Source organism: Halichoerus grypus, chromosome 14 (genome assembly GCF_964656455.1).
Source record: "Halichoerus grypus chromosome 14, mHalGry1.hap1.1, whole genome shotgun sequence".
NCBI lineage: Eukaryota > Metazoa > Chordata > Mammalia > Carnivora > Phocidae > Halichoerus > Halichoerus grypus.
In genome coordinates this window covers 28,805,861-28,829,929 of record NC_135725.1, presented here as the reverse complement: position 1 = coordinate 28,829,929, position 24,069 = coordinate 28,805,861, and the positions used below count along the sequence as shown (strand labels likewise).

The 24,069-nt window shown below is 47.0% G+C and overlaps 1 protein-coding gene across 6 annotated transcripts in view; it reads left to right on the top strand.

The window, feature by feature from the left end:
* The first annotated feature begins 458 nt into the window (after positions 1 to 458).
* PTCH1 (patched 1) overlaps positions 459 to 24,069 on the top strand; it is a 61,755-nt gene continuing 38,144 nt past the window's right edge. For 4 of the 6 annotated variants that reach the window (XM_078061987.1, XM_036084781.2, XM_036084782.2 and 1 more), the window contains exons 1-3: positions 459 to 674; positions 2,317 to 2,509; positions 20,921 to 21,110. In XM_078061987.1, coding sequence (XP_077918113.1) covers positions 474 to 674; positions 2,317 to 2,509; positions 20,921 to 21,110 — 584 coding nt within the window. In that variant the 5' untranslated portion in view covers positions 459 to 473. Of the gene's footprint in view, positions 675 to 1,420; positions 1,636 to 2,316; positions 2,510 to 20,920; positions 21,111 to 24,069 lie in introns of those variants that run through there. The other 2 variants (XM_078061988.1, XM_078061989.1) reach the window with 2 other exon arrangements.

Genomic DNA, 24,069 nt, shown 5'->3' with positions numbered 1-24,069 from the left:
GCGGGGATTTGCTGGCGCTTTCTGCAGTGAAGGGGTCGCGGCGCGGGGCGGGGGGCGGGTAGGGGGAGTTGGGGATCTCGAGGAGCGCCGCGCGAGCGCCCGAAGGACAGGCTGGCTCCGCGCGCCGGCTCTCGCCCTCCCGAGAACTGGATGTGGGCAGCGGCGGCCGCAGAGACCTCGGGACCCCCGCGCAATGTGGCAATGGAAGGCGCAGGGTCTGACTCCCCGGCAGCGGCTGCGGCCGCAGCGGCAGCAGCGCCAGCCGTGTGAGCAGCAGCAGCAGCGGCAGCAGCAGCGACAGCAGCAGGTCTGTCAACCGGAGCCCCAGCCCGAGCAGCCGGCGGCCAGCAGCGTCCTCGCCAGCCGAGCGCCCGGGCGCGCCGGGAGCCCGCAGCGGCGGCAGCAGCGCGCCGGGCCGCCCGGGAAGCCTCGGTTCCCGCGGCGGCGGCGGCGGCGGCGGCGGCGGCGGCAACATGGCCTCGGCTGGTAACGCCGCCGAGCCCCAGGACCGCGGCGGCGGCGGCGGCAGCTGCAGCGGGGCCCCGGGCCGGCCGGCCGGCGGCGGGAGGCGCAGACGGACCGGGGGGCTGCGCCGCAGCGCCGCGCTGGACCGGGACTATCTGCACCGGCCCAGCTACTGCGACGCCGCCTTCGCTCTGGAGCAGATTTCCAAGGTGCATTTCAGACTCTCTCCTCTCCTCCCACTCTTCCCTCCTCTTCCTCTTTGGGATCGCCCCCGCCACACACACACACACACACGCACGCACGCACGCACGCAAGCACTCACACACACCTCTCCAGGAAAAGAAGCAGACAAGTGGGGATTGAAAAATTCAAACCCTCCCTCCGGTCCTAGGAGGAAAGGGCTGTCTGAGGTCCGCAGGGGGTGGAGGGTGTGTGTATGTGTGTGTGTGTGTGTGTGTGTGTGTGTGTGCACGCGCCCTCCCCGGCATGCCTTTTCCGGAGCACTGGAAAGCGGTCCACGGTGGACCACCTCTAGGGCGGCCGCAGCGCGGCAATGCCCAGTGCCCCCGGCCCCGGAGACCCCTGCTCCTGCGCCCCTGCCCCTATTTGCAACCTAAACCCCTGTAATGCTGCCACATTTCTTAACATCTTGGAGGGGGAGGCGGAGTGGAGGGAGGCGGAGAGAGGAAGGGGGGGAGGGAGCCGAAATAAAGGTGGTTTCCTTTTTTGGCAGCCGGTTTTGCTTTTGTGGAGCATGAAATCTCTGCCCCCTTAAAAATTATCCTTGGAAGAGGGCATCTCCCCTCTTCCTTTTTAGTTTTTGAGCCACTTCTTCTTAGAGCCTGGGGGGAAAGGGAAAGTTGTAAACAAATTGCCACCTTAAATCCGCGGTGCTGGTCTGCCAAGCGGCCGGGTTCATTGTGTTTACGAGGCTCGCTGAAATGTGTGGAATCCGGGGAAGGCGAGCACCCAGACGGGGGCCCGCCGGGGCAGCGGCCAGCGCCGGGGAAACGCCGCCGCCGGGAGCAGCCACAGCCCAGCCAGGACCCCCGCCTGCGCCGGCCTGGGCCCTTCCCCTGTGCACTTGGCTACTTTTTACGTTTAACCAGATGGGAAGGGAGAGGAGGGAAAGATCCATGTGGCTGCCCTCTTCCGATCACAAATATTGTCGTAAGTTGCAGATGGCTGCCCCACTTCCTAATTCAGCTCACACAGCGTCTCCCAACGCTTTGGAAATGCGTCGCGAGTGAGCTCCGGCGCCGCGCTCACCACGTGGATCCCCACTTACTACCACGCCGGGCGGGGGTCAGGATCGGGGAGCCCACAATACATTGTTCCCAGAGCGCGCTCGTTCCCCAGCCCCCATCCTTGCCGGGGCATCCGGAGAGGGGTGAAGGATGGCGCTTGACTTGCGGGGAATCGACCCATGGTTTGCTGGTTCTTAAATGGTGGGCTCCAACACAGAGATTGCGCAGCCCCTCCCTTCCCAGCTCCGGTGTGAATATTGCCTGTGTTGAGTGATTTCTCTCCTCTCTGCCTCGGCTTCCCCTTCCCTCTGTTCTTGCAGCCCTTCTCCCCAGCGCCCCCAAGACACCTTCGGGGATGCTGCGCGGGTCGTGCGTGGGGGCGCCCCTGCTGTCGCCAAGGTGCAGCTCCCACGCTGCATCCCGACGTTGATTTATGCCCAGGCCCACGCCGCTCGCATTACCCGGGGCCGGCTTGGGATCCAGGCCCGAGGGTACCCCCCCCCCACGGCTGTCGCGGGATCCGCGGGCGGGTGCGCGCAAGCGGGCGTGGGCGCGCGGGCCGCGACTCCCCGGCGCTCACTCCTCCCTTCTGCTTCATCCTCAGGGGAAAGCTACTGGCCGGAAAGCGCCGCTGTGGCTGAGAGCGAAGTTTCAGAGACTCTTATTTAAACTGGGTTGTTACATTCAAAAAAACTGCGGCAAGTTCTTGGTTGTGGGCCTCCTCATATTTGGGGCCTTCGCTGTGGGATTAAAGGCAGCTAATCTCGAGACCAACGTGGAGGAGCTGTGGGTGGAAGGTAAGAGACCCAGCGCCCGCCGCGGCGCCCTCTCGTCCCCCAGCCCGGGCCCCTTTCCCTGCCTCCTTCCAACTGATAAAGATATTTGCCAGCATACACCTAGGGCCTTTCTGTGGCGAGCGAGAACCCCCTGCCCGCACCAGGGGGAATTGTTTATTGTTTGGGCGCCTGGCCGGGAGCCAGGCCCGCCCGACAAAGGCCGCGCTGTAATCTACTCGGGGCGCTGCGCTTTGCTAGGTGTTGTGGGAGAGAGTGGCGAGGGCGGGCCGGCGGGGGCGCGGGGGCCCCTCCGCGGGACGGACCACTCCGCGCGGCCGGGGGCCCCCGGGGCCTGCCGCCGCCGCCGCCGCTCACTGCCGCCGCGCCCGAGACGCGGCCCGAGGAAGGCCTCTCGGCTCCTGGCTCTCGTCCTCGGCGTCCTTCCCTCCCCCACCCCCACCCAGCACGTCCAAAGAGAAAGAGTGGGGGGGCAGAGAGAGGCCACCCCTCCGGCTGGAGGGAGTGTGCGCGCCCCCGGCGGCCGCGGCCGCCGCGCCGGGGAGGGCGGGGGGCGGGCGCAGCGCGGGCCTGCGGAGGCAGCGGCGTGTGTGGTCCTGTTTTTGGACAGCTTTCAACTCTGGGGGAAAAAAACATTTGTCTCAAGGTACAAAAAAAAAAAAAAAAGTGGGGGTGGGGAGGAAAGGAGTTGAAATAAAAAACAGTAAAGCATAGACTGGAACGCATGTTTGCAAAGTAGATTAATGTTTCCTCGAGGGTGGGGGCTTTTTAAATGGAATGATTTCGGGGCAAGGCTGCGTTTTGCAGGCTGAAAGAAGAAATGTGTTTTAAGAACTCGGGTTTGGAGGGAGGGGCCACACAGGAGCTCTCCAAGGGGTTCTGCCAGTCCTTTATCCAACATTTCTCCATTTGGGGGTTCTTGAAGACTTTTGTTAAAGCAGTTGTAAATTTAAAATAGATCCCCCTCGCCCCTCAAGACGGAAACATTTTACATTCTTTTGGTGATACGGGTTTTTGTTTTTTTGGGTTCTTGTTGTGGGTGGTTGTTTTTTTAATTCTTTTTCTGGAAAGTGACAGTCTTGCTGTTTGGAAACATTTTAACCCCTAAATACTGCTTTGGATATCTCTTACAATGGGATGGGAAGGAAGGATTGAGGTAATTATGTAGATATTTCAAACCAGACTACCTAGAGCATTCCTAGTGAAAGCTACCTAACACAAAATTTGGAAGCCTGAGAGTTGTATGTGTAATTACGTCCCTGATCCCTTTCAGAATGCTGTTGGAAAGCTAACCTTGGAGAATATTTTGTTAAGTTTGCCTTGTTTGTGAAGATTCAGTTCTCAGTGTTTTGCAAGCATATGGTGGAGTCTTTAATTGAGAAGTGACAATTAAAATAATAGTCCAAATAATTAAGAACAGAAAACATTCTTGCCTTAAGTAGGTTGGTAATTAATACAAAACTATTCTTTGGATTGAATCCGTGGGGTAATTTACCTCAGTTGAGCATTTCCCTGTCATTGGTAGATAAAAGAAGAGTTTTATTGAGCATCAATATACCTTATACCTTATATATACACCAATATGTCTTATACCTTAGCACCAAGTTTACGGAGTACCTATCATGTCCCGTCTGTGAGACACTCCTTGTGCACAAACGCTCGCAATTAAAAATACTGGTGTTGAGTGCGCTTGCAGTAAATTTGAGCTCACAGTTGAAGTGGGCCATGAAAGTCAAATGGGAAAAAAAGCTTCCATGGAAGTGCTGAGGTAAATTAGGATGACCTGGAAAGAGAGAGAAGGAAGGAGGGATGTCTGGGCAGAAGCTCAGAAAGAGGGGTTAAGCAGAGGCCCCAGCTGAGTGGAGGCTCCTGGTGTGGTGGGAATAGGCTGTGATGCAGGTGTGCCCGAGACAGTAGGCTGTAGTTGGGAAATGATGTGATTGGCTGGACTGTGGGGAGCTACCGTAGGTCCTAGGACAGAACAAGGGACGAGCTGAGGGGCTTCCCAGCTCTGTGCATCTGTTCACTTTACACCACTCAGACCAACAAATTTGTTAGGTGTCAGTGGTGATGACAAAAGATAATTTTTTGCTGTTTTGAGCAAGATTTTTCAGTAGACCTTTAATAAGTGTAAAGAGAAATAATGTGATTTATTTTTTTTAACATTGTATATTTCTAGAAGCAACTGTTTCTGCATGTGACAGTTTGTTTCAAGTCCTGGAAGGAGGAGGAACATGATTAGTGGCAGTGTCACCTGGGCTCTAGCTTAGTGAGTGTGAAGGAGTGACAGACACCTCAGATAGGACTCATTTTGCCGACTTTGGGCCTCAGTTGTTTGTCTTCCCATTTCTGTTTTGGTGGTTTCAGTGTGGCTCACTGGTTCTTTAACCAAGTGTTATTTACTTAATACTATCACTTGTTGCTCAACTACCATTACTGTTTATTAACACATGTCTCACAACTCAATAAAATAGTTATCTATTATTATGCTTATTTTTATAACACAATAGTGTATGTGATGTTTTTACCTGTAATAACTGAATTATTGTTCCATTTTACAAAAATGTCCACTTTGCCTCCTAATGACTTAAGTCAACTTGGTCTCTTGATTTGTCATCCATTCATTCATTCATCCATTCATTCATTCATTGTGTGCTAGACTCTTCCCATGTAGAAGAAGCAATAGTTTCATAAATACAGGTAAACCCAACCCGGGATCTCATGAGACCACCATGTCATTTTATAATTTTGACTTAAGTTCAAAGAAGAGGTAACAGTGAGGAGTTCTTGTTTATGAGGTAGTGAGCTTGGTGTTCATATCAACAGTAAGTAGTGTAAGCGTTTTTTTTCAGGAGTTGGAATTTCCTGCTGTCCTAGACTGTAGCAGAGGAAAATGAGGAGCAACTTGGAATGCAGGTTAATTGTACTTTAATCTCTGATAAATTACTCATCACTATCAGCAAGGAAGTCTGTTAGATGGTTGTTTTCTTAATGGAGACTATAAATGTTCTGAGCATAAACGGGGGTGTTTGCTACACTAAAGAAACCAAACGAATAGAGATTGCATATTTCCCTAGTTAAAAAACGAAAGACTGAGAAAAACATAAGAGATTTTTAAGGAGAGAGGAATGCTGAGGGACAGTTTGGGAAAATGCTTATTTCCCCCATGATTTTTTTTTAAAAAAAGACATACCACACACACTACATAGCTAAATAGGCAAAGGCAACTGGAGATATGTATATCTACATACCTATACACGAATACATGTATCTACCAGTTGACTCTTGAGCAGTGTGGGGCGTTTGGGGCACCGACCCCTGCACAGTTGAAAACCCATGTGTAACTTTTGACTCTCCAAATACTTAACTACTAATAGCCTGTGTTGACTGGAAGCCTTACCAATAACATAAAGTCGATTAACACGTATTTTGTGTGTTATATGTATCACATGCTTTATTCTTAGAATAGAGTAAGCTGGAGGAAAAAAAACATTATTGCAAAAATCAGGAGGAAGAAAAAATATATTTACAGTACTCTACTGTATTTATTGAAAAAAATCTGCATATAAGTGGACTTACACAGTTCAAACCTGTGTTGTTCAACTGTGTATATCTCCACTTACCTTTGTATTTGTGTCTCCACATAGACTTACTACATATATCCTTGTATTTGCCAAAATAATTGTTATCTTTTTAACACAGTCAGCAAATTAGAAGGATCCACTTGCTAGGCTGTATCATTGATTTGACTTTCATGCTTCAGCGTGCTGGGGGAATGTGGCTTTATAAAGACCGTTTGAATACATGGGCCACACTGTGCAGACCAATATAAGCTAGATAAGGAAGACTCTCTCATATTTTTATCGCACTGGTGATAAGAATTCTTTGATTCTGTTGTTAAAATGTTCGTACAGTGACTGCTGTAATCATTGCAACAGCAACCAGTTTCTTTTAAGAAACTCAATATGCATTAGGTGCTAGCTTAGGTCTTAGGGTTATAGTATTTGCAAGTCAAAAATATCAAATGTAGCTCACTTGTGATTGGAGTCATGAGGTTCAGGAAAAGAGTATGTGAAATGATGTAGTGGACATCTGTTACCGAAACACAAGCCTGTGGCGGCAAGGTCAGGGAGAGACTAATTGTTCTTTAAATGTAAAAATATTCCTTCAGCGCACGCTCTCTGTGTATGCTCTGTGCCAGGCACTGCGCTCAGCTCCAGAGAGGTGTTGGTGAAAGGCCACAGTCCGTGCTCTCAGAGGACCTCCACCCCAGCAGGGGCACCCAGACCGGACGCAGGATGGCGGGATGGCAGGAACACCGTCCAGGACAGCCTGGACAGGGAGGGACTGAGCCAGGCCGCAGGGCTTGGAGAGCTGGGGGTGCCGGGGCGCTCCAGGAGCAAGGCTCAGCGGACAGGACTCCCAAGTGCCTGCCTCTGGTTGGGACTTCAGTCTGAGGTGGGGAGCCCGGAGGCCTCCAGGGCCGAGCCGCATGGCAGGAAGGTCTCTGGTGTGTGCAGGGCATTTGGCTGAGTGGCAGGCTCTTCCTTTTAGCCCTTCTTTGCCTGTGTTGTTCTCCACACTAGCGTATTTGGCCCCTAGGGTGCTGCCTGTTGCTGGTGTGCTTCACCTGGATTTCACCCTTCTGGGCACAGAAGGCAAATAACTTTATTTGTAATCTTGCCCATTTCTCAGTTGGCTTTTCCTTTTGGCTTAGCACCTTTGTCCTCCCGTCTCCTTTAATATCTACGCCCCCTCCAACGCTGTCTCGGACACAAGTTTGTTGTTGACAGCTCTCCAGTGACAGAACGTTCATTTATCTCTTTGAGCGTCCCCCCCGCCCCAAGCTTTGCCCACCCCCTGGCTTCTTTTACTGCAAAGGGTAGTAACAGCCTTGAAATGAATCCATATTGCCGTGTGTTTGGTTATTAACATCTCTGGAGGCTAGCGAGGGGAGAGGACGCAAGTTGTGACTTTGATTTTTTTTTTTTTAAGAAAAATTTTTAAAAATGTTTTTAATGTCTGCTTGATGTTTGTAAGTGCTCTCAAGTTTGTTCCTTGCTAGTATGACGCCTTCAGTGTTCTTGGCTTGAACTCAGGCAGTTGTAGGAGATAAATGAACTTCACCATCCTTTCTTGCAGTTCAGAGCAAGTTTTCTCACTATTGACATTTTGCTGGATAATTCTATATTAAGGGGGTTGCCATGTGCATTGTAGGATGTTTAGCAGCATCCCTGAACTCTACCCACTAGATGCCAGTAGCAACCTCCCAGTTGTGACAACCAAAGATGTTTCTAGTCATTGCCAAATGGGGGTGGGGGGCGGGAGAATGCGCAAAATCACCCCAATTGAGAAGCACTGGTTGAGATAATAGATTCCAATTGGAAGACCCCTGCTGTGCAGATGGAAGGCTTTTATTATGATGGAGTTGTGGCTGCAAATAGACCGCCATAAATGCAAAAGAATTTTCTTCTTTAAGATAATGCCCCCTCCGCATCTCCATATTTACTGATCTAGGTAACTAATGGTAACTAATTTTTTTATTCTAATAATTTAAGTGTTTTCTTAGAATTACATTAAATATCAAATAAAAAAAACAGCATGACAAGTTGACATGGGAGGGGGCAAGCCATGGAAGAAAGAAAAAGCTGTATATTAGAATATTTTCTTCCTTTGGGTCATTTAATTTTGAAGACAGACCTTGTTGCATTTCAAGAACAGTAAGATGAAGGTTTTTGCATGAAGGTGACTTTGTAAAAAGCAGAAAAAGACACCAGTGGACTTAGTTCATATTGAAACGAGAGCTCCTTTCGGCAGCCTGCGCAGTACATTAGCTCTTCGGTGGTCTAGCTCTCCTCCAGATGCTCCTGTCACAAAACACTTTCCCCCGGGTGCCCTTCTGCCGCAGAGCCGAAGGCACAGTGAGGGGCTGAGGCCTTGAGCTTGTATGGGCCGTGTGGGCTCTGATTTTACCGCCCCTTTTCAAAGTGATCCCCCAGTTTCTGCTCTCTGGGGCTGTCAGTTTGGGTGCCTTTCACAAGGGATCGAAAGACCTGCTGAAATGCAGCTCCTTTCTTCTCCCTGGTCCCCTGTGCATTTTAAAAAATGAAAATGCTTATTAGGTAGGTATTGGTTAGATTGCAATAGCGGGCGCCTGCATATAGGTGCAAGGAGTTGTGGTTTTCATCATATTTGGAGAAAAACGACTGAAAAATTAACACCTAACAATAATTGCTTTAAAATACCAAATAGCCTCAGGTGCCTTCTCCCCAGGGCACCTGACCCTCTGAATCCTCCATGTCTCTTTGCCTGCCACTCTTGACCCTCCCAAGGGGTGTAGAAGAAGCCAGGTTGGGCGATGGGCTGTATCAGATACACGGACTGCCGCTTGGAGGCCCCAGAAGATGACAGCTTCCAGATGTACGAACCGCCGGATCCGTTTGTTTGGATTATGCACCACAGCTGATGGCGAGATTAACGCTGGCTGGACAAGCTATGGGAGATTTGTCTGGTTTCCACAATACTGTGTTTATATTTCATTGGGATTTCTCCTTCAAAGCTGACCTCCCCGTGACCCCCGGAGCTCTGTCCACTCAGGCCAAGCTGTAACTTGTCTGCCCTTCTTCTCCTGTTGCGGGGGGGGAGGGGGGGCGGGTCGCATTTGTGCAGCGGAAGGGGTTGCTTTCGTGGTTTACCACCCCCCCACCGCCCCAGCTTCATGCCAGCTATCTGCCCAGATTTAGACCCAGAAGAGTAGTCTATTTTATGGGGGTGGGAGGTAGGGAAGGTGGAGGGGGTTTGATTTTTAAAGGTCTTTTTAGCTTTTAAAACAAATATGGAAATATTTTAAAATTATTATGCAGGAGACCATATTTAATAGAGGCCGATTTGCGGAAGTATAGCATTTTAGCTCAGCACTAGTTTGATACTATTTTGAAGAAAGACATCCCTAAATAATCACCAGACCTGTGTGATTCTATTATTATAATACTGTTTCCTTTGCCCCTCACTGGCTCCCAGAACCTCTTCTCCCTCCCCCTCTTCTCTCCCTCCCATCCTTCCTCCCCCCCACCTACTCCTAAACTGCCCTAATCATTTCCTCCCAGTGGATCTCTGGAGTTACTAGTGTGAAATCTGAAATGGTAGTAAATCTGGTTAATCACAAACTGACAGGAGGGAATTAGAAAATGTATTATTTCTAACCAGCTGTGGGAGATACCAAATGCAAAGCTGCCATTTGCATCCTTGAGGTTCTTATCTTGGTAAGGGTTGGTTCCCAGACCTTACTCTTTGATGGGGTCTTGTCAGCAGAAGATGCACTTCCCCTATTGAAGAGTCATGGCATTTTTATGGACTTTTGAGGTGCCTTAGAATTCATTGACAAATGGAGTGTAAAATAAGTCTTGGTCCCCTGTGTTTAATGTGTTGTGTGAAATATGGAAGAATTGGGTCCTTTAGCATTTCTTGAGATGGTAAGTGAAATGTAAACCAAGACATTCCCACCCAGGCACCATACTTCAGGTTCTCCCTGGATGGAACTCCCACCAAAGCCAAAAGGAACATGGAAGAGGACAGATTTCCTTATCCAAATTTTGGTCGACTCTGCCACATTAGATGGTCCATCCACATGAGAGGTCCCAGAGAGCAGAGGGTTTTGCTCATGAAGGCACTTCCAGCAGTTCATAATGAGAAAACTCCTTGGGATTTTCTTAGTGGGAGCCTTCCTTGACTACACAGATATCATCAGTGTCATCAAAATATAAGCACTTTTATTACTTGTTCTTTGTTTCCAAACTCTGAATTTGGGTCCTTCGTGATAAAACCTATTGGATTTGTGTCCCTTAAACTGGATTTAGGGTTGTTTTTTTCCTTTACATGGCAATACCCATTTTTCTATGTGTGTGTATCTGTAGGTTTGACACAAATAATTCCATTTTCCAAAACAGTAGAATGCTGCCATTGAGAAACCCCTTGACTGTTGTAGAGAAAGATAGAGGAAAGAGGCATCCTGTCCCCAGTCCCTTCAAGACTATGACTATTTTGTTGTATTTGGGTTTAGAGCATAGTTGGAAGAACTATGTGTTAGGGAACCTGTGTCGTTGGTGGGCAGTCAGGTACCTGCTAATGAATGACAAGTTTGTTGTTGGAGAGATTTATAATGTGGAGGCAGGACCTTATTTCTAGAAACCCAGGTGTGAGTTGGCCCAAATAGTCCACACTGCACATGGGTCCCAAAACACCACTGGCCGTGAAGGTGAGACTAGTGAGAAGCAAGTCTCTGTGCCACCACACAAGCTTGATTTATTATCGTTAAGATAAATGAAGAGAAACGGTAGGTTTCCCCAGAAACTATCAACCGAGAGAGTTTTCAGTTATTGATGAAACATGTACAGAAGTAAGCAAAAGGAACTGGAAGTGGGCTTTGTTAAGTCAATGCGCATGATTTTTTTCCCCTTAAATCATTGCTTAAGGGCTTCTGGCCCCTAGCTCAGGAATCCTGCCCAAAAATGCCAGATGTATTACACAGTCAAGTACTGCAATGTAAACACTGCTCTGTGCCATGAGGCAGGGTGGTCCATCTCCTATTAAAGAAGAGCGAGATCGGGAGGGAAAGAGAGGTAAGCTCTACAGTGGCTCAGTAGTGGTCATGGTGTTTGGATTTTTGCCTGTACGGTCAAGATTTGGAACTGCAAAAACCTAGATGAATTAATACTTTTTACTGGCAAACACAAGCCACTTGAATTGGGATGCCAAAGAGAGCAAGATGTGGCTTGGATAATGTTGCTTCACTGGGTCAGATAAGTTTATAAAATGTTGAACGGAGTGGGGAGGGGCTGATAGGAACAAAGCTGTTGTTTTCATAGCAGCATCGGTGAGCGTCACCCTTTTCATCTGCTGTAAGTTAAATTGCAAGGTGGGTGAAGCGAGGCGAGGAGAGAGCAGCTTCTCTCACCACCCTCTCCTGGGTCTGAGAAAGCCTGCTGGGTCGGTGCACCTTCTCTGTGTGTATACCTAAGATTGATCACAAAGCTGCTCTGGTGTTTTGTAGCACTGGGGGGCAGCCCAAGCTATATTTGCAAAATAAGTGGACTTCCAGTTTGCTCCCAGTTTCTAGATTTCAGTAAAGCATCTACTAATGATGATCCTTTGGAGGTAAGAGAGTAACTGGCCACTTTGGGCTGCCCCTCCAGTAAAACATGTTTTTACAGTGCTGTAGGCGATTCAGGGAAATTGGACCGCCTAGACATTATCTGTACATCCAAATAATCTCATACTAAGCAGTCCTTAGACTGACTACATTTAGGGTTTTTAAACATTAATATGAAGGTATTTTGTGAGTTAGAAGGAAATGGGGTTTCAGTTTGAACTTGGGGAATTGTTTAAACAGCCTGCAATAATATTATCCTGATTTTAGAAGTCCATACTATAGAGTGATCTGAGAACGTTGCTTTTAGAAACAGTGATGATAAAAATGGGAATTTTGAGATTAAGGAAAATGTAGGCTTCTTGACTCTCTACCCCTCCCCCAGCGCTTTTTTTTTTCTGTTTTGAATTCTCCCATTTCCCCACCCCCATTCCCTGATTTCCTTTGCTCCTTTAGGGGACAAATCAGAAAACTTCACAAAATAGACGTAAATATCACACAATGTCTTTTTAAATGGAAGTTTTCTAAAAGAGCATAATAAAAGAATTTTCCCTAGCTGCCTAAGAAACTATTTTTCCTCTTACCTGGCTTTTTTCCCCATGAGGTTCATACATTGTTGCAATAAGTTTAAAAATGATAAATATGGTGCCATCATTTTAGTCCACACATGATCCAGAAAAAAAAGAAAATTGCACATGTTTAATACCTTGCTTAATTGCAAACAAAGCCTGCAATTTGAGAGAGTTGGGATTAGGGCTAAATATCTATTAACTGCTCTTTCTAGAGATTTGGGGAATAGGATGACCCTTTATTTTCTTCTTTTTTTTTTTTTAAATAGGCTACAGTTTCACATGGCTCCCAAAAGAAATCTCTCTCCCTTTTTGTTTCCCACACCAATTGATTTATCATTTTGCTTGCAAGCAGATCCAGAATGTTAGGGCAAGAACACACTCACTTTTTTCTCGTAACTTTTTTGTTGCGGACCGAAACCAGTTGACTTGAATAAATTTTTCTGAGGCCTGAATGTAGCCAGCAACGTGGAAAAATCTTGCCATTCAGGGCCGTCTGAATGTACATTTCAGCCACACAGTAAGCCGCATTGGTAGGCACTGGAGTGCTAAATACAACCATTTTTCGAAGCAGCCAGTTAGACAGGTGATTAGCATAATTAGCACGGAGCAACCATACATATGGTAATGCTGAGTGTGTAAATGCCAGCTGCGGTGTAAAATTTATGTCAGGGGTCGGCAGGGCTGTGCGAAAGTATTGTGTTCCAGCTGCAGGTCAGGGCCGCCAAAGCTTACCTCCTTTTCTCTTGTTGGTGAATACGCCAAACAGAAGAGAAAGACAGAAATATAACAGATACGGCTTTGATGGAACAGCCCAGTTCTGTGCAAGAGGGACTGTTCTATAACACACACACAAACACACACACACACACACGCACACGCACACACTTGCAAGAAATCCCATTGCTTTCTCTATTGATCGTGTTTACTTCATGCAGGGTGCACGTGAGTGGCAGCCAGGATGCGGGTTCCGGTAGGTAAAAGGGCCAAGTGATTTCTTGGGAGGAAAAGTTTCAGTCACTGAATTTTTAAAAGGCGTTAAGAGTTGTTCCTCTGTTTCAGGCCGTCCTCTTACTGCCCAGCCCCCACTCCTGCCCACATTGTTTTCCTTCAAATAAATTGGAGGCCTCCCCCGCTCCATGGGATAGGACCATAATATAAGGTTCCAACAGCGCAGTTCTCTTCCCAAATTGCTTGCCTGGTTTTAGCAAAGGACTAGAAGTTTCTTTGTGTTGTTTTTCTGGGGCAGCTCCGCTTACCACTCCACTTAGGGCCACTGTCAGACCCATTTCAGTAGGGCTCTTGCTTGAAAGGAGGACGGTCTTGAATGGCCCACACCCTTGGAAGTGCATGATGGGGGAATTTATAGCTGTACCGAGTTCATGCATTTTGCACTCAAAGCACTTCTCCTGCTGTCCCCTCCCCTTTTCCAGTTGGTGGCTATGAGGAGTGGTGGTGGTGACAGAATATAGGTCGCACCATGCTGACCTGGTGATGAAACTTCCTCACAACACCAGGGGGTCCTTATGCATCTGCCCCTAATCCAGCTAATCCTGATGGCAACAAAATCCTGAAAGTACCCCCTGGGGAGGGTGTGGGAGCTAAATCAGGCCAGCCTGATGTTCCTCAGGGCCCCTGGAGCCTGCCCCGTGGAGGTGGGGACTCACATTGTCTTCTCCCCTGTGCTGCTCAAGGAGAAGGCCGGTACAAAGAGGCCTGGGCCGGACAACAGCAGGAAGACTGTTCAGAGCAGAGAGGTGATGTCAGCCCCCCGCAGAAGCTGGGAGAAGGGAGCCTGGGTTAATGTTATTCAGCAGCCCGAATGCTGGGCTAGAAAGCCCCGCCACCGAGCAAGCACTTGGCTTTTGTTGTTGTGATTGGGTTGTGTGGTTTTTGTTTTTTTAATGAAGATTTGAGGAGGCCTTAACTAAGAACTTGGGACTTGATCACAACACTGTCTCTGGTCCCGGGTTCTGCTTCTTGGTCCAGCATTGCCTCTGATTGAGCATGCTGCTCTGTGTCAGACCCTCCCAGGCTTGCTCAGCTCCTGCAGAAGGACAGGACTTGGGTTTGCATCTGCTTGGCTTGTGGACTTGAGCATTCCAGGTGAAATCATGGTAGGGCCTGGGACAGTTCACACTGGGCAAGTACGCAGCTTAGGCATAGAGCAGAGCTCCATTCTGTTACATCCCGCTGGACGCCAGGAACATCCTTGAGTCCGCAGGCTGCGACTTCATGCGGCCTGTCTTTGGTGGGGTTGACCGCAGCTCTCACTTGCCACAGCAGCAAGTGACTGAGGAAGAATGGGTCTCCCAACAGATGCAGTGTCATCTTGGGAGCTGGTGGCCCTGGAGAGAATACCAGGTGGGGGGGAGCTGTGGCAGGCAGCAGGTCCAGGGTGGACACAGTGCTGGGCTGACCTGATCGTGTCCGACAGGGTGAGCGGGCAGCTTCAGGGAAAGCCATTCAGAGAAGCAGCCTGGGCGGTAACAGATGGCACCACAAACAGCTGGTGTGGGGGCTTGTGGCAGGCGCATGCTCAGGCCCGCTCCCCCTTCTACCGAGTTCCGCCCTCCTTACCACCCGCCCCCCCCCAGGCTGTCCCTGGGGAGGTGTGGGGATGTGTCCTGCTCTTGTCTTGTTTTTGTGGTTTTCACTCACTGGGCTCACTTCATGAAGGCAAATTCTCTTTGGGCTATCTGATTCTAGCACTTTCCCATGGCAACACCCAAGGGCACAATCCCACGAGGAGAAAAACAGCCCAGAAGCTTAAGCAGCAGTTGGCTAGTCATGAATAAAAGAGATGGCTGGAAGAGTGACTAAAACTCACAGCTCAGGAGTTTTCAGCCAATTGCCCAAATTACGGAATCTTCATTTTTTTCAATTTAGAAAATGAGCTGGTGCTAATAATTTTGCAGTTACACCCTTTTGGAGATTTGTAGTTTTTCACCCTCACAATAACTAATCGCAACATTGAAAGAAGGACCTGAAGTAACTAAAAGGGAAGAAAAAAAAATCTCTCTAGAGGCTGTTAGATAATTCATGGGATTAATCAAATGCAAATGCTCAGCTTGCATATACACAGACCCCATTTTCCTAATTGGACTCTGAGTGGGTACTTTTCAGGCTGAAAGGGTCATTTGTTTTGACTGATTGACTTTTTGAGGCTTTGGGAAGAATTAATATCTTATACAGATGACTGCCTGTTCCCAAGGCTCTGTATTGAGGCTGTTCATTCATTCATTCCTCTGACACGCTGAGTGTGCGCATGCGCCTAGTGTGCCGAGGTAAGTGGGCAGCAGGCAGTGCCTCCCTGAAAGGACTTGGAATTTACTGGGAACAGCACTTCGTTTGGTCCCTCAGATCACCTTTATGTGGATCACAATAAGCTTTTGCTAAAAGCTTTTTGCATGAATGCTGCAGGCGTTTATTAAGCTCTGCACAGAGGCCATGCTGAGGAATGGTACACAACGGGAGAGCATCATGAGGGGAGCATCTCTCGTCTACCATGGATTGGAATAGCATTGGCCCAGAGGTATGGACCCCCGGGTGGAATGGTTTCCCGCCTGTTCTGGCCCTTCTTCACCTTGGAAAGCCGTAATGGTTTGATTTAGGGAGGAAAGGATCAGCAGAGCTTCAGCAAGAACTTCTTTGCACAACTGATGCTTTTTACCCCACCTTTTTCGGAGAATTGGCTTAAGCCTCAGATTTCTAGAGAATTTGCAGGTAAAGAGGCATAAGACGGCTTGCTTTCTGTGTGCCCTCATCTCTCTGCCCCCCTCTAAGGCCCCTCTGGGGACCAGAAGGAAAACGGGGGCCTGTCCGCAGCCACCCAAAAACGATCTCCTCAGTGGCGGTAAACACTCTGGGAGACAATGTTGTTGTCCTTTAAATAAAAAATACCAGTTGTTTGTCCCGCGTAATATTTTTCGAGCATTCTAAAAGCTCTAGCTGTGAGCTTGATGTTGTCGGGTATATGGAATTTGGCTCTCCTAGAGGTATATCCTCAACAAGTGCTCAGGAGCCACAAGGCTCTCAGGGAAGTTGGACGCAGGATTGAGGGTCAGTTCCACCTCCTATCAGCTGGGTGACCTTGGGCCAGTCAACCAAACTGCAGCTGCTTTTCCTCTTCTGTAAAGTAAGGGTGATGCGACATGCCCTGTGATAAATGAATAAATGACCAGATGAATGGATGCCTGCTCAGCACCTGGTTAAGGGTGTGGGAAATTTCCCACACATTATTAATACTCACACCACCTTACGAGGTTAGTTGTAGCATTTTCATCCCATTTCACAGAGATGGTTACCGAGGCCCAGCTGGGTCAGGGACTTGTCACAAAGCTGCGACTCAGAACCCAGCCCTTCTGATCCTGGTTCTCATCACCTGACTGTCCAGTCCAGCTTGGCCCAGCTTGATGGGGGAGCAGCACTGAGCAAAATATTTATAAATAGGTAAAGAATGCATGTGAAATGGCTTTGCAAATGCAAAACATACACAAATTTAAAAGGCTGTTTTGTGTCCCAGGATCCCGAGATAACATTTTTCATGAGTCTTATTCAAAGAGTTTGGTTGTTATTTTATATAAGTTAAAAGTTGTTGCATTTGGAAGAAGGAAAAGAATATAAGAGGACCTCGGAATATGATGAATATGCATGTTATTTTTGTAGTGAGCTTGTTTTTCATTCAGATCCCTACCAAGCAGCTTTCATATTTTTCTCCTTTTGTCACATGGAAGTCTTTAATTGTACCTGTTCCGTGCAGAAAAATTAAGAATTAGCAGTAAACTCCAAAAAGGGAAATGGGTAAATATTGTCCGAGTATACCTACATCTACATCACAGATACTGAGTATTACGGCTCATTCTGCTCAGTAGTCAAAAATAATCATGCAGTACTTCATGAACAGTAGACTATTTTTTAAATAATAAAGAAAGACCTTGACTTTGAAAATGGGACAGAAAGGGAGAAAAACCATTTCCCCCAGACTGCAACCTGTAATTTCAGCCACTTGAAAGGGTTCTGTAGGGCTTCCTGGCAGGTGGAGCTTCACACTGATGCCTGATGAGGAAGACTGGCTAGATAAGGAACAGCCCTGGGCTGTCACTCAGTTGTGATTTCGGATAGGCATTTATTTGCTAGGGTAGTAGAAGTCAGGTGAGTCCATAAAATCGCTCTGTCCAGAAGGGTTTCTGTTTCTGGTAGCTTGTTCCAGAGCACCGTGGGCAAATGCTGATGTAAGAGCATATGACGGCCGGGGCACCTGGGTGGCTCAGTAGGTTGGGTGTCTGCCCAGGGTCCTGGGATGGAGCCCCATATCGGGCTCCCTGCTTCGTGGGAAGCCTGCTTCTCCCTCTCCCACTCCCCCTGCTTGTGTTCCCTCTCTCGTTGTGTCTCTCTCTGTCAAGTAAATAAGTCTTTAAAAAAAAAAAAAAAGCGTATGAAGGCTGTGCCGTTTGTGAAACAGGTACACCCGAGAAGGAGCTAAGTCCACCAGCGCAACCAAGTGAATGACGTAATTATGGCCTCACCGAGTTCCAGCCACACTGGCCTCCTCTCTCCTTCTGCAGCAAGCCAAACAGGAGGTCTTTACACTTGCTGCCTCCTCTGCCCAGGCACTGGTCCCCCAGCTCACGTGGCATCACCATCTTTATTTCTTCTGTGGCACCTGTCATGCCATGAGATTAGCTTATTGATGTGTTTGTCTGCTGCCTGTGTGCTTCACTGGCCGGCCAGCCTTTTGGGGCAGGGAACACGCCAGTCTCACCCCCCCATAGCACCCCACTGTAGAGCACACGACGGGCACCTTCGTACGCTCGCCGGATGAATGAATCCTGTCGAGTAAAGTGGATGTCAATGAAACTTTTTTAAAGTTACTGAATAATTTTGCAAAAACATGCATATTTGGTCAAATATAAGATGAAATGTTAAATAAAATATGGCCGTGTAATATGTAAAAATAAGTCGAATTTAACAGTACCCGAAGGTAGGATACAGCTTAGGTGGTTGAGGACACTTCAGAATTCAGGGTCTTTCAACTCAGTTGCTCTGTCTACCTACGATGATAGTCTTGTCTCGGTTGAAACTGGTTGTCATTTAGCAAAATATTAGATTTATCACTAGAGCAAAGAGATGAATGAACAAAAAGATTTCCAATTCCAGAGACATGACAAATACCTTAATTAAAAAATATCCATTTATTTAAATATACATCTTAAACCATCTAAAAAGTGACACTATAAAGCCCCTGGGGTCCATTTTGTATGTTGTAGGAAATAGCATCCTTTCTGAAAACCCCTGTAATAAAATCACTGATCTGTTGTGAGGTTGGTCTGGAAGAGTGTAGATCATTCTTTTCAGGAGCATGAATCTTGTATGTGATCTTTATTTTCGTATGCGCTCTTCGCTTGGGTCTTCACCTATTTCGGCTATAGTCACAGGCAGCTGCTCTTAGGCAGGGGAGAGGAAGATGGGGGATGTCTGTGGTCCCCCTTTGTTGTTACTCGTTTGTTTTTACCTCGTGGTTTTAATTCACCTGAAGTTAAGCTTCAGGAAAGATAGAAGGAAGTAGGACTTTGTAAGCAGAACAAGGGATCACGCGCTATGCCGATGCTTGAGGATCCCGGGGAAATACACAGGATTTATAGGTGTGGGGCATTGATGTCATATAGCCAGAAAAAAGGAAGGAGTTCAGCTTTTTTTCCCCCCGAAAAGTCTCTTTGGAGCTCTTTGGCTTGGAGCTCTGTAGCTTTTCAGAAGTGACCTCTGGACTAATAATTGGCTTTTTAGCCTCAAACAGCCTTTTTATCTCCAGAGAATGTGGATTGAGTCTAATTCAGTTCACTAGTTAATTGGTTGAAATAATGCATTGTGATTCCTGCCAGAAGGAGCCAGACCCTGCCTGCAGGCAGCTTTAGAAGAGCATCCTGAAAAGGCCTGTGACTTCATGTAAATTTATCCTTTGTTGCAAGTTTCCTATGTTTTCCTGTGGTCTTTCTTTAACTTCAAATTGGTTGCAGGGTCCTCAGCAATTCCCCAGGGCATCTGTCAAAGTTTTCTGCACAAGGAGTCTTAATACTTTGTGTAACCGATTGATCATTTCCCCCTCTCTGCCCCTCCCCTCTCCCCCATGCCCGCCCCCCCCCCACCGTTTCTCCTCCTCTTTGACACACCCCACAGTATGTTCGGCCTCCCCTCACAGTATTCCGCAGTGGCCTTGGCCATCTGCGTGGACCCACACAGATGATCCTGCCAGTCTGTGAATCTGGACTAGCTTTCCTAATGAGGGCATTATTTGCTTTTTAGCCTGCCCCCTTGTTTATAAAATATGCCAAGAGAACTAAACAACCTGCTGTTCCCAATACTTACTTACTTGCCCAAACCAAATGTTTATGTCCTTGAATACTAAATTTGAAGAAAAAGGATTCCTCCTCGTGGGAAAGCTTAGGATGATTGTTGAAGGGTCTTTCTACACTGCAGCTGAAGGCCTGTCTTTCAGTAAACATGCAACTTATCAGTGACTTCAGGAACTATTCAGACTCACTGTTCAGACTCACCAGCTAGGCTTGGAGTGTGTGTGTAGGGAGAGGGAGAAGGGGGGGGGTGCTGTTCTAGGATATTCTCTCACTCTGTTGCCTTCCTGGCCCCTTCCTGAACAGCCCCTTCCCTGTGACCATATTGGATCAAAGCACCCTCTCCAAGAGCACTCTCCTCAACCGCATCCCCACACACCTACCCTGTTGGGAACTGCAACTCCCTTCCCCCCATACCTCCCAGCCAGGTGGCAGCATTCTGAGCTTGGCTTGTTCTAAAACCATAATTGAAATATAACGTAGGACCTGAGAAAGAAGACAAAAAAGCAGTTTGCAGTACCAATGTCCCTTGCACCTTGTTGCCCTGGCCTATGGCTTGTCCCACTGTGGTCAACCTGCTGGAGAGCCGGTTGGTACTGGGGCAGGGGTTCTGGCCCCAGCAGCAGGTTCAGAATCATGTGGGGGAGCTTCTGGAACACAGGCTGCCTGTCACGGGCAGCTCAGAACCTGGCACCTTTGTTTCCAGGATGCTGACCAGGTGAGTGATGGAGCCAGGACCTAGAGACTGGCCGTCCGGGCCATTGGCTGATACATTTGCTTCCTCTCAAGTACATCTGATGTGAATCACATTATTTATCTTCTCCTGGCAAGTTTTGTGCTAAACTTTCCTTGTTTCTTTTTCAACGGGGAGAAACATTTCCTTGTTACCTTTGCTAGATTATTTAGGAGAAGAGTGTAAATCGAAGCCATTTATCTTGAACTGGGCTGCAGGGGCACATTGTTTACACAAGTGAAAGAAATTGTAACAGGGGTATTTGGTCTGGTCTGCAAGGAAAAGGTGTCTCAAGTTTTCCCTCCCCCTCCCCCTCCCCCTTTATACATATGGTGTATTAGTTAGAAGGTGCACAAAGCACGTATGCATTAGGTTTGCATATGCAACGAGCAGGACAGTTGTTCATCGGTTTAGTGAATATTTTTTATGTTTTTTATTGGTGAAATGAACATTGCCAATAATCATAAAGTGAATGTTACCCACCCCCCCCAAACATCAGCCATATGTTTTCGTGAACAGAGAGCACTTATCATGTATCGTGCACCTCTTAGTGAGATAACAGGACATGAATTCGTGGGGATGTTGCTGCTCTAATTGAAACCTGTACGTGTTTGTCAGTTGGTGGACGAGTAAGTCGTGAATTAAATTATACTCGCCAGAAGATTGGAGAAGAGGCTATGTTTAATCCTCAACTCATGATTCAGACCCCGAAAGAAGAAGGTGCTAACATCCTGACCACGGAAGCTCTCCGACAGCACCTGGACTCAGCACTCCAGGCCAGCCGAGTCCATGTATATATGTATAACAGGTAAGCTGGTGGGAAGAAGCTGCTGGTTTTAGTAAGTTACGTTACCCTGGAAATATGCTTAGAGTGTTAGTTCAGATAGTTTTCTAATGAAGTGATTTTTTTTTTAAATCTTGATTTTTGTTTTGGTAATAAATCAAATACATGATAATGTATTTTCAGTAAGTATCTTGGCACTATATACCCAAAATGAGTATGATCCTTCAGGCAGCCATCTGGGGGGCTATACACCCATTCTGAAGATGTTTCATTGCTTAAGATATTTTTGGAGCAGTTACAGTTGGAATTGCTTTTAGTCAACTTAAAAAGAATGGGAAAAGAAAAAGTAAGAACTTACTTCTGGTTTCTTCGAATTCCGCACAGTTACTGACAGTTGGTGTGTGTTACAGTGTATGTGGCAGGTTGAGCCACTCTGGTGAATTCTTACTGACAGGAATCATACACAGCCTCACAAAGTATTACCCTTTAACTTCATAGCTAAGTTAACAGTGCTGTGGGTATAGTAAAAACATACAGAGACTTCTGGAGCAAAACTGACAGTCCTTTCTCTTCTCTATTTAAACAGTGAGTTATTCAGGGCAGGGACCACATCTCTTGTCCATCCTTGCACCCCAGCATTCAGATCAGGGTGGGCACTCGAGAGTTTGACGATTGACTAACTGCCTAGATTGTAAATTTGAACTGGGTCTTCTCCCTGAACTATTCAGATGACTATCACTAAACCTAGTTTTCAGGGGACCACTGAGTTAGCATTTACCTAACCCCATCCTGTCCCTCACCAAGGCTTTTAAGCACTTCTTCTTCTTTTTTTTCAATTTATTTTAGAGAGAGAGCACGAGTTGGGGGGAGGGGCAGAGGGAGAGGGAGACAGGGAATCCCAAGCAGACTCCACGCTGAGCATGGAGCCTAACACAGGGCTCGATCCACCACCCATGAGATCATGACTTGAGCCAAAACCAAGAGTCAGATGCTTAACCGACTGGGCCAGCCAGGCGCCCCTTTGAAGCACATTTTAACTGAGTGGTTGATAATACATTTTTTCACAGGAGAGGGGAGTAAGTGGCCCTGTAGACATAGTCAGTGGCCAGGGAGAATGAGGGGAGAGAATAAAAGGAAAATCTGTACTTGTCACTGCTACAGTAACCTCCACTCTCCATGGCTTAACTGGATTGGCTCTAAGACCCACCTTGCTGGAGACAGAGCCCTAGGGTCCAGCATGAGTCACACGCTCTTGTTTCCTCATCTGTAAACTAAATTACTGATCACTTGTGGTCTACTATCCTCAGGAGGTCCTGAGAACAAAATGAGATACATGTAATGGATGAAAGGGAAAACGTAAGGAGGTATTCTAGCACTTTCGTCAGGCTGACTTGACTAGCGAGCACACCACGCTCCTTTCAACACATCCCTCCCATTCTGTAGAGGAAGCAACTACCCAGTGCAGTTTTGCAAAATTAGTAAGTAGAGGCCCTGTAAAGAACCTGGAAATGGGCATTCCAGGGCCACTGTAAGCATGCTGACCCATTTTTAACATAATGGGACCCTATCTTGAAGGGACTTGTCACTAACACACTTAAGGAGAAGATGTGAGTGTCTGTACCATAAAATTACACTCTTTATCTGAGATGGAACCGAGAACATTTATGCGTTGGAATGAGCTTTAAAGAACACCTAGTTTAACCCATCTCATTTTTTAGGCGAGAAAACCAGGAATTAGATCAATTAGAGCATTTGTCCAAGTTCATACAATTATTAAACATTAGAGCCAGGTTTCAAACCCTTTCTTCTGGCTCCAAGACGGGTTTTTCTAATGCACAGCCATGCCCTTGAAGGAAGTGTAAATGAGTTCACCGACCAAGTGATATTGAGGACCTCCTCATGCTAGATTTAATTTATTTTAGAGAGATGCTGTGTGGAGTTCAGTATGAACATATACATAGATGCCTGAGTAGGTGGGTGGGTGGATGAGTGGATGGAAGGATGGATGAATAACTTGAGCCCTGCACTCAGGAACTGACGGTCTAGTTAGAAAGAGGGAAGACATCAGTGTAGATGGGCACATACAAAGCCAACCACAGGCACCCCCTGGCCCAGGTGTCCAGATGTCAAGCAGATCGGACCAGCAGTGCCCTGGAGTTCAAGAGAAAGGGGTGATTTTCAGTAGCTCTGGGCAAAAAAAGCCTAGTGGGAGGGGTGGCATTTCATTGGGAACCCTGCGGTATAGATGTGAAGGTTCCACAGGGAAGTGGGCTAAGTCCAGAACATTCCTTTGGGTGACCAATACAAAAAAAAAAAAAGGAGACCAATAAAATAGAGCAGCTTAGAGAGACTTAAAAACATTTTTTTCTTCATCTGGCTTTCCCATCCCCACCCTTTTCAAATTTCCTCTTTGTTTCAAGTTAAGTTTATCTCCCTGATGCACTTGGAAAGGCATGGGCTTACAGAGCATTTTTCTAGAGTTGACAGAACTCTGTAATAATAGATAGGTGATAGATAATAGAGGTAATTGTTGATCAGTATATTTAATATCATTTCTACAGAACAAGAATAAAAGACTGTAAAGTAGGAAATCTGTCTACCTGGCAGTGTTGTTTATAGCATTCATGGTTAAGAGCAGAAGTCATTTTGAACACTATCTGTTAATAAGGACATTAACTGCCAGTAAAAAAAAAAAGTCAGTAATATTTTCCTACCTGAATATATGTTAATGTATTATAAACCTTACTAATTAGTCTCCACTTATTTTGAATTTGTGATAATTCAACTCTGAATTATCTTCCCTGAAGTTGTTCAATGTATGTAGAAAAGCAGATTAATGGTGTAAACAAGATTATTGGGAGAACACTTAAGAAAACAAGACTTTTCAAGTACTTTGGTAACATTCATTTACATAAACACCCAGATGTTAATTACAATTGAGTATTATCTATTCATTAAAGCAAGCTTGTTGAGTCTTTACTTG